Here is a 12511-nt window from a genome sequence, read left to right as displayed (position 1 = left end):
GGGGAAAATATACAATAGTTAGACGTAACCTGTGTGTGTGTGTAGTGTGTTGTAAACACTGTTTAAAAACACACACACACACACAGAGGTCATCAGTGTGTTTGGGGTTTTTGACGATAGATATTTTCGTTTTAATTTGAAAGGACAGCTCTTTTCCTGTATGATCCGGGTTTAATGGAGACTGCTTGACGCGGCACGTCTGTGTGAAAGCAGTACCGTCGCCTTGTCGAGTCATCGCCAGAGAAGAGCAGAGAGCAGACGGAGCCGCCGTCCTATGGCTTGAAAACAGGGAATAACTGTGGATCACAGCGGATTTATTGCACCACACAAGCCAAGAGGAGCGAAGCAGTGGCCACAGGAGCGGACTGGATGTTGATGCGGATGAGGATAAAGCATCTTTGAGTGAAACAGTGACCGTTTTGGTTGCAGAGACCCGGACACAGACAACACAGAGACAGACAGAAAGAAGTACCAGAGCCGCCGCGACAACAGCGAGCGAACTTGGCTTCTCTGCCCGGTGGGAGGTGTCTGTCTGTCGGCTGCTACTCATACCGCTCACCGCTACGCTGTTCGGACCTTTTTGAGAAGGATAACGTTAAGTTATTTTTTTTGTAAATAGCGTCTTTTTTCGGGGTTTTCGGCAACCAACTGTGGCTTTAATGTGACGCACTATACTGACATTTGTGCTGTGTCGAAGCGGACCCCCACTGCAGAGGAGTTACGGGCTTTTAAATCAAGTTTTACCTTTATTTTTCTACGGTGCCATCACAACCAACACCAATGTAATAGGTAACGGTACATTTTTTGGTTTATTATAATGCTTTATATAAATCGTGACTGTTTTGCTCGCGTATTGTTTTTGCCTTTAGGCAAAGTTAGCTGCATAGCCTCGTTTTTTTGAGTTCCTCAACAGGCAGCAGTGAGCCCCTCACTGCACGGTCTGCTGCTCAGTTTGTACAAACCTGACGATTCAGGACATTTAAAATAGTCTTGCACTCTTTCCAGCCCACATAGTAACTTATTTTTTAAGCATTTAAATGCATGTTTTTACGCAACTTAATATATACATTTTGTCACGTTAGCCTGTATCACCAGTAAGCTCCTTAACGACTGCCATGCACCCGGGACTTTTTAATTGCTCCTGTGCTCCTTTTAACAGGATGAACATCTTTTTTAAATCAGGTTTTAATGATCCGAGCTTAACGAATGGATTTCATTTAATTGTTGGCGTGCACTAGTGATGTATTGATGCTTATCACAACAAATCCTTTACAGTTTTATAATAGTTTTGATATTATTTTGTAATTCTAGCCTTCTACTTCTATCTGAAAGTAAGTTTGACCAGCCAGTTTTGGCCATGCTTTAATGTTTACATGCAGTTTATTTGACAGGAAACCTGCTAACGGAACCTATGCCACCTGCAAAAACAGCAAAACATGTTTTATTCATCAGAAACTGTATAAATTATATGTTCTATAACAGCTGCAAACCAATACTTTTTATACTTTAGTTGCAAAACATTTTAACATTTGCGTAATATAGGCTGATCTAAGGTGGCCAGACCAACGTAGCTATGAAAGGACAGCTCCGATTGGTTGAAGCATCACACGTGATAATTTTGTGTTCTTACCTGTCACGTGAAAATCATTCAATATTTACATTAAGTAATAACAATGTTGCAGAATTTACCTTAAAACTATCTAAGGTAAATTAGATAGCTTTTGTTATAGGTTTTGAATTAAATTTTAATTTACTAATTTGGTTCTGTTTTCTGGCTGCTCCTGTGTAAAATTTTAAATGCTTCACCCACTAAAATGTCAATTTGTAAATCAGTTAGATACACTGTGTTACCTTGACTTTGTGAAGAAAATGCAGTTTTTTTCATGTGCCTCCACAGAAAAAGGCGAACACAGTGATTAACTGTTTTTTTGGGGACCCTGTTAAGCAATAGCAAAACTTAAAATGCATTTTCACCAAAATGTTACTATTTGAAACTCAACCGCAAGTGAAACTTAGCTATGCTCTCTTCAAAGCCAGACTCTGATACTAAGATTTTCAGCGAAAATGCATGTGTTTGGATAGTAGTGATACTGCGAAAGTTATGTGAGTTTATAAGAAGTTGTTTTGATATAGTTTTGCTGTTGTTGAACAATCAATAAATTCAGGTATCAGTATGTTAGCTATTTTCCATAGAGGCTGGCAAAAAAAAAACAGATATCTTAATGAATTCAGGGTAACATGGCATGACTAATTGATGTTCAAATGGTCATTTTTTTTGGGTGAAGTATTCCTTTAACTGTATATGGAAGAGGAGTTACACCGAACAACACCCCCTAGCTGGTGTGAGATCACTACAAAAACATCTTCTCATGGCTCATTTCTTAAATAAACTACATGTCATAATCACAACAACAAAAAAGCCAGATGCTTTTCTACTAGTGGTTAAATAAATGACTTCTCTTAACCCCTAGAGCTGTCAGGTGTCATTAAATGCCAAATAGGGATTACTGTAAGAGAAAACCGGTTCATAGCATATCATTATACAAACATTTATATATATTAAAAAAATATACAAAGCTGCACAGGAGAGATTTTACTAAAGAGAAGGTAGAAACAGCTCTCAGACTGTACCTGCTGGTGGCTTTAAGGCACTACTGTGACCTCTTCAGTGCTAACCCTTCACCTACTTCTCTTAACTGAGACAGTATACAGTAGCCTATTGGGACAAATGAAGCCATCAGGACAAATTTAGCCCAGTAAGATTTAAAAGTATTCTCTGAACAACAACATATGTCATGTTCTGTGTGCTGCAGAGGAATTTGACTTATTAACTTGAGATCCTTTCTTGCAGACTGTGCAGACTATGTTTTGCTATGAACGGGTCATACACCATCAGGGCTGATATATGTGAAATTGGTTTTTGCAGTTAACAGACACACTTTTAGTCTATGCAAAGTTGCTTTAAATCCACAGTTATAGGGAACAGATTTAATTGAAAAAACTATCTATGATTAAACAAATAATGTGACAATTTCTGCATGTTTCTTTGTGCCTCAATGGAGTTAAGTCTTGCACATACATGAATTAATTCACTTTGAATGAAGCATAATTCCTCCCACTTAGGTAGCTTTCTGTAGTGCAATTTGGCAGTGTGCTACACTTGAGCACTTCTGTGGTTCTGTGTAGTGGTTCTATCTCTGTCACTCTGAGTGCCCCCTCTCCCCTGTCGTGCTAAGCTGTTGAATTGCCACAGAGTCGCCTAAACTTGAGGTCCACCCGTCAGTGGTGACTTTGGGCTAAATTTGGAGCATCGAGCAATTAGGCACACACACTGCTGCATCACTCCTCTGCATTAACTACACAGGGGCAATTTGGAAGGAAAGGTTGGGGTGGGATGTAGCTCTCTTTCGTGTTAACAAGCTCGAGTTGAAGATTAAAGGTCCAGTGTGTAGGATTTAGGGGGATATTTCTTTCTTTTGTGTATAATCACCTGAAAAAATAAATCCTTGCGTTTTTGTTACACCAAAATTGAAACCTACATAGAGGGCAGAGTCCAACATTTTTCCACTGTAGCCAAGACCAGACAAACTTAACACTGGCTTTAGATAGGCCTATTCAAGTTTTTGCATTTTCGCAATGGCCAAACAGCATTAGAGAAAGTACGTCTGCCCCCCTGAAAGTCTGAGAATTCCAACCACGCTTTGCTCATGGAAGAAGTTTCAGCTGATTGCAATCCACAATCCTCAACACTCGATGCAAATAAATCCTTCATAGTGTTCCTTGAAAGATTGTGCTGGGCTCAACCCATGTCAGATATTCAGTGATAAATCTCAAATCAAGAGACTTTTGGGGGCTCAAAGTCTGGTTAATCCTCCGACAGCCAAACTAGAATAATGAATTGCTTAAGACAGTGCTTAAATGAATGAGAATAGTCACATTTTGGCGTATCAAACCCTTTTTCTTTAGATTCACTATTTTACCAACCAAATTATTGAGGAAAAGAATGTTTAATTTGGGATTTCATATCTGCTTAGTGGTTGGGGAAGCTGACAGATTTGTCATTTGCAACCAAAAATTGCAGCGTTTGGCTGATTTTCATTTCCCACTCTGCCTCTGTCACTCATTCTGCTGGTCACTGGCCAAATAGTGGTCAAATGTTGTTGTATCTGGCAGTATGTTCTAGTGGCCACTCTAGCGGGGAGCCTCATTTGGGGGTCGCTTTAGTTGGTTGGGTTAGTTGTCAAGTGGAAGCAGATGATGAATTTTGTGCTGATTGGTCAGATATATTAAGAAAAGGCAGTTTAAACTTACAGCTGTCCTCCTTCTCTTTTTTTTTATTTCCAGGGACAAGGGCTGAAGCAGATCAAGCCGGGCCAGGCTAGGCCAGGCTAGGCCTACCTAGCCTTCTGTCTGGCCTTACCAGAAAGTCCAGCGACCTCTCCAGGGTGTCCAATCCTCAACAAGCAGGACTGCTCTTACAAAAACTTCACCAAACCTCCAAGTCAAGCTGTAACAGACTGGATTCCAAACATATTTTGCTTTATCAGCCTGCGGGAGGCCACACTGGTCTGTTATATCTCCAGTCTTTCCATGTCGTGGATGTCCCTCTCTGGATGTTGGCAACAGGATGGATTCGGGTGTTAATTTGACGGTTGTCACCACATTGCAGTGCTTGCACCCCCCCTCTATTGACTGGCTTTCGTCCCCTCCCTCCCCAATCTTTGAGCGAAAGCCCCTGCCTCTCTCTTGGGGCTTCCCTGAGCCCTGTACAGAAGGGCCTTGTAGGAACTGTAGGTTGTCTTGTTGAAACAGTTGACATTGTGAAGCGGCGGAAGAGTTACTTATCCCTTTTCTTTTTCCTGGAGTTTCATCGGCGGCTGGAGAGCTTTTCGTTTGAAAAAAAAAGCTTGCTAGTAGAAATTGTTGCCCACATATTTATACGTACAGAATTAATTTTTGTGGTCAAAGCCTTGTGGAAGAATGTCCGAAAGCAACGGCAAAGCGGTGAAATTCATTGCCCCGGCCCCCCCTCCTCCCTCTGCCTCTCCCTGTCCATCACCCCAGTCCCCCCCTAAGAATGTGAACGGCTCTGCTAGTTCAGACTCGCATGTTGTGGAGAGGCTCAGCGGACACCCTGAGGTCCAACGTCGGCGCCACACCATGGATAGAGACTCTAAAATAGCAGAGCACCGTTTCTTCCGCCGGAGTGTCATTTGCGACTCCAACGCCACAGCTTTGGATCTGCCCAGCAAGGCGGCTGTTATACTCACCTCACCTCCAGACTGTGAAGGGCTTCCCACCTTCTTATCACCACAGCCCTCAGGTTCTGGACCTGGGGTTTGTGATGCCGAAGGTGGCAAGGTCCCAAGATATGTGCAAAGCTCGGCCCTTCAGCCTGGTGTTGGGCTCAGTGGGCCTGTTGCAGAGGGGCACATAGCAAATGCTGAGGAAGTTTTCAGTGAGGGCAGTATCACTGTTGCTGATCCCAAAAGTAGTACTGCTAAAGAACATGGTGCAGATGGGGCGGTAAAAGAGCCCAGCCCGACAGTATTGGATGTTACCGACAGAACTGCAGGCAAACAGCCTGATGTCACATTGCGTCCCAGAGGCTTGGAGGACACGCAACAAGTGGCAAAAGATAGAAAAGCGATAGAACACGTGGACGGGGGTTGTGTTAGTAGTCCAAATGACGAGAAAGAGAGGGAGACGGAGGAGGAGAAGGGGCTAGCCAAAGCACGGGCAGAGCAGAGGGAGGCCGAAAAACGAGTGCAAGAGGATATAGAGGAGGCGGAGACAAAAGCTGTGGGGACCTCACCAGATGGGCGCTTCCTAAAATTTGACATTGAGATTGGAAGAGGGTCCTTTAAGACTGTGTACAAGGGCCTGGATACGGAGACGACAGTGGAGGTGGCGTGGTGTGAACTCCAGGTGAGTCCGTAAACTGTCAGGTCTTCAGGGCCTTTGCTCTGTCGCCTCCTTTTTTATCTGGCTTTAATTGAATGTCATTTTGTGGTTGTGGTCGTCCCTAAGGTAAATCCCATTCAGGTGCTGATTTTAATCTCTTTTTATTATTTCTTTCATGTCCTGTTTCTACCTTGAGATTGTGAAGTTACTGATATGTGAGAACTCCCTGCTCACCCAGATGCTTTTCCTTTTCATGATATGAGATCACCATCTGATTGAGACTGAGATACTGGTTCAGATTACATCTAGGCTAAAGTTTGATGTTTTGATTTTTGCTGCATTTTAGTTAAAGCGTGACTAGTTTAGAAGGGCTGTCGTCCTACCTGCAGGCGGCAAAGTGCAACAGTTGGGGAAACATTTAGATGTTTCCCATCAACAAGATGTGCAACACCAAAGAGGTTGTTCATGTTCATGGTTTGGCTCAGTTTAGCTCACTTTTGAGTGTCCTTGCTTTTAATTGCAGATTTCCTCTTGAGCTCTATGTCTTCACTTAAAGTTGTGTTACGCTGTGAGTGAATTTGAGTGCCCTGTTACATTGACATCACCGTAGCTGTCATATTTGTCTTCCAGAGATGCTCACACTGTTGTTTTTGACTATAAATGATGGATTCCACCGCTTGAAAATATTTGGTTGGCTGGTTATAATGTTTTTACATCATTGGCCTGTTCTTGCAGCAGCTGCTTGGCCAAATTTGTATTTGTAAAATGTTGAAACACAGTTGAGTCTTGCCAAAATCCTCTCTTTGGTTACTCTGATTTTTGCATGAAAATCTGGCAAACCAGGGAGTAATGGTGCAACTCCTGCATGTCACTTTTGATCAGACACTTCTTTTCTTATTACTCATGGTTTTGTTTTTTCGTTGCCACATCCTTCACTTGCTCAGAGCCTCTCGTATCAACGGTTGATTCTTAAAATGTGTGTGAAAGGATGCTGCAGTGCGTCCGGTTACGACTACCACAAGTTGCATAAAGGAGCCCTGAATGAAGAAGAGGATGCAGAACAATCAAGGCCTAAAAAAATTAGTGTTAAATTTCCTGATTGCTGTTGCAGTTTGTTATCTGTAAAATGTAGGATGAATTAGCAGGACAACAGTATCCCAAAGGTTAATGGCTAATGTTGAAATCCCCAGACTGTCTGAGAAATTCAGGGTACTGAAAGTGAATAAGTGACATTGTTTCATCCCTCACCTACTTTTCCCAGTCATGGTGCCCTTGAACAGGACAGATTTACTTCTCTATCTGCTCCAGTATAATCTCTCTCCGTGGCTATAACCAGCCTGGCTCTACTGTGTAAAGCTCTCTGTTTGTAAAGGTTTGCAAAAAAAAAAAGACTGCATCTTGCACACAGTGTGAAACATGAGACAGGATGGCACACGGTTCACCACAGGATGCTGTTGCTACATTTTGGTGCACTGATGCAACTTCTGCCATAAGTGTGTGTGTTTCAGAAAGCAAGAGAGGGACAGAAAGTGTGAGCAAGACACGCGCGGAGGAGTTAGATGTGTTTATGTTGGCTGGAAGGAGTGTCTTTGCAGCTTGTCTTATCGACAAGCGTTCACAGAGACAGAAGTGCGTTCAGTTTTTGGAGAATAACAGTCTCAGTCATATGACACTCAGGGCTCTGACTGAGCTGAGGTTTTAGCAGAAGAAGAAAACAATGACATGGACTCATGTGGAACTGCTTGCCCTGATGAAACACTTGTAACTGTGCCAGAAGAAGAAATTTACAAGATCAAATTTTGGCTTTTTAACTTTTTTTAGTACAGTTTTTCTGTAGAATGACAGGAAATATTAGGGAAAGGGGATAACACAATTAGCCACATACCGATGGTAATTTGTAATACGTCAGAAATCACAGAGAAGTTTTTTTTTCTCCTTGTGGATTGAAAGGCATGAATAACCTAGGCTAGCTTTTCTGTCCTGCTCCACATTTTCAGCATACTTAAGTTAAATTAATTAGAATCATAAAAGTACATCGAGGTGAGACTGTTTTCTGTGCAAATCTGCATGTGTTTGTGTCTCTCAGTGTGCAGTTATTTCCTGCGGGGCTGCACGGTTGTTTTCTTGTCATCTCCATCACAAGATGCTCCTCGAGTCCTCCTGAATCCCAGGAGCTAAAATCAGCTTCGCCTGATGCCCTGCGTCAAGGAAACGCCAGCTTGTTTATCAGAAAACAAAGCCTCTGTCGAGCCTTCTCACTCTGCCACCCCTGCCTCTTTCTTTCTCGTTCTGCCTCTCTTGCTTGTCAAAGAAGGAAACCGAATGTTTTGGGTCAAATGGGTGAATTGGTGAAGTATCGCAAGTATCACATGTAAATATTTTGAGTAGAAGATGATATATACTAGTACATGTTTAAAAGCAAATAAAAGCTGCATCCTTACTCACCGTTTCACTTCAGAGCTGAAGTGAAACGGTGAGACTGTCCAGAGGTCTTTATCAGGTCAGATTCAGAACTTGGATTGATTTTAATAATGATTTCAGTTTGGTTAAATAATCTAAAGATAAATCGGAAGATACATCAGTGATTTAATGCAAATGGGGTATTGAAAATGCCCTCGATCACTGGAATGAAAAGTTCCATTAAACATTGTATACTGCATGTGTTATATAAGGGTATTGAAGGCCTGCGGTGACTCGGCTATATGCATGCAGAGACAAGTACATTTCTGCAGAGCCGGGCTATAATCCGGTGAATGTGTGTGTGTGTGTGTGTGTGTGTGTGTGTGTGTGTGTGTGTGTGTGCGTGTGTGCGTGCGTGCGTGCGTGCGTGCGTGCGTGCGTGCGTGCGTGCGTGCGTGCGTGCGTGCGTGCGTGCGTGCGTGTGTGTCAAAGATGACTGAGCAACTGCTGACATGTGGCAGAATGGTGGGAGTAATGTTACATGCACACACACACACACACACACACACACACACACACGCACAGACACACACATAACAACCAATCACATTCACTCACTGGGTGGGCATGGGAACTAGAGATCTGTGGGAGTAGTGATCATCTGGAACTTGTCGGTTTTCCGGGCAAATGTGCGTTTGTACGTATATGTGTGTGTGTGTGTCGGTGTGTATCTGTGTGTCTGTCTGTGTGTGTCTTTTCATCCGTGTAATATGTTTAAATTCTAGTATGTGTGTGTTTTCAGAGGGAGATTCGGGGGGTTGTGTCTTTACATTCTTGTGCACATGATCCAAAGCAGGTTAACTTCTGTTTTACTTTGAGACCGCTTAGATGGATGGACGCAGAGGAAGAGAAAGAGGAGGGGGAAAGAGCAGATAGTAGAGCGGATAGTTTGCTTAAGCTTTAGTTAAGAAATAGATTGATGAACAGATAGAGGGAGTGGAGAGACAGGAGGAAGGTCACTCAGTAGCTTATCTGAAGGTGCTTTGTTAGATTGGGTGGAAGATGATGGATGGGAAAGAAGAGGCTGACGCAGTTCTCCTGGAATGAGAGAAAAAGGAGAAAGAGAAATGTTTGTCATCAGTTTAATCTTGAACGTAGAAATAGCTTTAGTGTTGATGATTTTTTTGTTAAATTACTTGAAAATTGAGGTTGATCGATGGTCGATATTTAAAGGCCAATATAATGGAGATAGTTACGAACAGGAAAAAAGCCTACAGCCAATGAATTGGTCAATATCACCCCCACCTCCTACCTCCTGACGAAAAACAGTGTGACAGGAAATGGTGTGAAAATAGAAGGTTTGATGCTGATAGATTGTTGTAGGAGTTATTGTCGCTGCAGCAGATAACCAAACATCAATACTGTTACTATCTGCGTGTTTGTGGTTAATGAAGTGGCAAGAATGGTGAATGAATTGTGGGATGAATTCATTATTGTGTAGCATCTCAAATTTAAGGAATTGCAACTTTTGTTTTGTTTTATTGCACTGTTAATGAAATTTTTGGGGGATTGGGACTGGTTGGTGAGACCAAACAAGCAGTTTCATCACTGTGGCTTCAAAATCACTTGAGGACAGCAGTGAGCTGTTAGCACGCAATCAAAACAACTTCCACCAAGTGACAACAGAAGTGCATACATGCTCCATAAAACTAGGATAAAGTTAAGAGAATGAGTCAACTACAAGGCAGTAAGAGGGGGGTAAAGAAAGGAGAAGAGGGCAGGGGATGGAGGGAGGAGGGGTAAAGGGCAAAGTTCAGCCCCCTTGTGTGTGAGGCGATCACTAGGAGCCTGTTCAGCATTCAGATACCTTTAGTAGAGGGGGTATGACAGAGATGTAAAAGAGCAAAAGGGGATTAAATGGGAAAAAAAATTAGAACAGAAAATTGTGTTTTTGAGAACTTTTGGAGCACATGTGGTCGGAGGTGATCAGGTGTTGGCAGCGGGAAAGCTCAAGAGTGGGAGTTTAAGAAAGAGGGTGGTGCTCGTGTGGGGAGTTCAGTGGGAGAATAGAGAAACGGGAAACATGGGGAGGAGGGAGGGAGGGAGGAAAAAGTGGGAGAGAAAAGACAAAGGAAATGAAAAGGGAGGATGAGGGGGAGGGAGAGGAGCAGAGAAACTGAGGATGAAAAAAAGAGGGACCCCCGAGTCCTTGTGTGTGTGTGTGTGTGTGTGTGTGTGTGTGTGTGTGTGTGTGTGTGTGTGTGTGTGTGTGTGTGTGTGTGTGTGACCTTAGGCTCTTAGCTCCACTGGCACTCAAAGACCTTGAAAATTCTCTCTCAACAGCTACACAAGGCGGATTAGCCCCCTCCTCACACATACACAAGCACACACGTACACTTTTGGGGCTCCGAGGCTCTCCTCCAATAACGGTCATTCAGTCGGTGCCTTCGGAGGGAAACTGGGCTCAGACAGCTCTGTTGGAATATGCAAGTATTGCACCAATGCAGAATATTTGTGTTTTTTCATCAAACTCATAAATTCTTATTGTTTTTTTTATTGCAATTTCATTCTTTTTGTATGTGAGGAGTTGTATTACTAAGTCATATCACTGCTGTCTCCTGACATATGCAAAATTAATCTAACAAGGCTAATAAATATGGCTCACTGTGTCCAATTTTAGCATTGCGGCACTTTGTTTATAGTGATGACCCATTTTAACCTGGTACTGGCCTAAAATCGGCCCATGTGCTGGTAGAAGGCCAGAGGGAGGGAGAAAAGATTAGGTTGGAGGAAGGGAAGCGCAGAGTGAGGGAGAGCTGGAGCAAAAAGAAGGGCATTGAGATGTTTATGAAGAGTGTTTATCATATAAAAAGTTTTATGTCCCAAAGGCAGTTTCACTGAACTATTTATTATCTGTTACAACTTTATCTCAAATTATAAATGCAAATGACGAGGCTTCGCCTTCACAGAAAGTGTCTGTATACATTTTTAAGATAATGGAAAAACAGCCTTTGCAAAAACTAATATTACGCCCAGCAGATATCATGCATTTGGTCGTGTGCATGAGTGTGTGTATCTGTCTGTCTGCAGTAAATTTTGCCAACTATTGGACTATCAGTCTCGTATTTCTTGTGCACATGTACGATTGTATGCTCAAAGACCTCTCGTAGTTACAATTATTCACAACTGTTAAAAAAACCCCAACTGTGTTATTGATTGTTTTATACCATCATTGACTGCTGACTCCTCACTCCTCTTAACCGATCGATTAGGGACACAAGTTTTCTAAAAGTCGACTCGGCTTAAAAGCAAGCTATATAGTTTACATAGTCTGCTGTACGCCACGTTTTTGCTTTTGTCATGGCTCAAAAAGTTACATCCATCAAATAGTTTGTTCTTATTTTGAAACCGAGCATCTGCAAATAAATTCCAGACTCTTCTGAAGTTAGGTGCAATACGAAATGAATAAATCACCTTTTTTGTTATCTTCACCGACATCTTAATGGAGCCAGGAGGGACAATTCCACAAAGCACAGCTCTTCCACATTTGGGCTGCTATGGCTGCGACCCGGTTTGTTCTGTCTGCTGCTTATAATTATACAGGGTGCGTTTCAGTGTGTTTGTTTGGGAAAAGGCAATTTTCATTAAATAGCACAGTTCAAAGCCAAAGGCAATTCAAGTCGATTAATTGTTGTTACTTCCTTCTTTCTTGTGCCGTAGCCTACATATAAAGTTGATACCGTTCAAAGTCCAGTTATAAATGACATCGATCAAAGACTTGTGGCTGCGTTTTAGTTAATAAAAATACATTAATCCTTGTTATTATATTGTATCCTCTGAAACTAGCTAGTCTAGAGTGGCCATGATCAGCTCCGGCAGCCGCATAGTGGACATCCGTGCACTTTCCTTGTTGTTGTTGTTATTATCATAACTATTATATCACATAAACTGTCCTGCCACATGATTTCCAGTCTTAAATGACACAGTTGGAATTGGTGAAGTATCGCATGTGAATATTTTGAGTAGAAGATGATATATACTAGTACATGTATAAAAGCAAGTAAAAGCTGCATCCTGGTTTTTCTGAGAGATAAATATCCACAGATTACTCCAGGGCAGCAGAGCTGAAGTGAAACGGTGAGACTGTCCAGAGGTTCAGATTTCCCTGACAAAACAGCACACTGCAGCTGTGTCAAGCCTTTGGCAG

At 42.4% G+C, this 12511-nt stretch overlaps 1 protein-coding gene across 15 annotated transcripts in view; it reads left to right on the top strand.

Moving 5' to 3' along the window:
• The first annotated feature begins 223 nt into the window (after window positions 1-223).
• Window positions 224-12511, top strand: part of wnk1b (WNK lysine deficient protein kinase 1b) — a 116649-nt gene continuing 104361 nt past the window's right edge. For all 15 annotated transcript variants that reach the window (XM_088072890.1, XM_088072889.1, XM_088072879.1 and 12 more), the window contains exons 1-2: window positions 224-789; window positions 4345-5928. In XM_088072890.1, coding sequence (XP_087929016.1) covers window positions 4981-5928 — 948 coding nt within the window. In that variant the 5' untranslated portion in view covers window positions 224-789; window positions 4345-4980. The remainder of the gene's footprint in view (window positions 790-4344; window positions 5929-12511) is intronic.

The sequence above is a fragment of the Plectropomus leopardus genome, chromosome 22 (genome assembly GCF_026936395.1).
Source record: "Plectropomus leopardus strain MGB_pleo_1.0 chromosome 22, ASM2693639v1, whole genome shotgun sequence".
Classification (NCBI taxonomy): Eukaryota; Metazoa; Chordata; class Actinopteri; order Perciformes; family Serranidae; genus Plectropomus; species Plectropomus leopardus.
The sequence above is the reverse complement of the archived record's forward strand: the minus strand, read 5'-3'. Positions and strand labels throughout refer to the sequence as shown.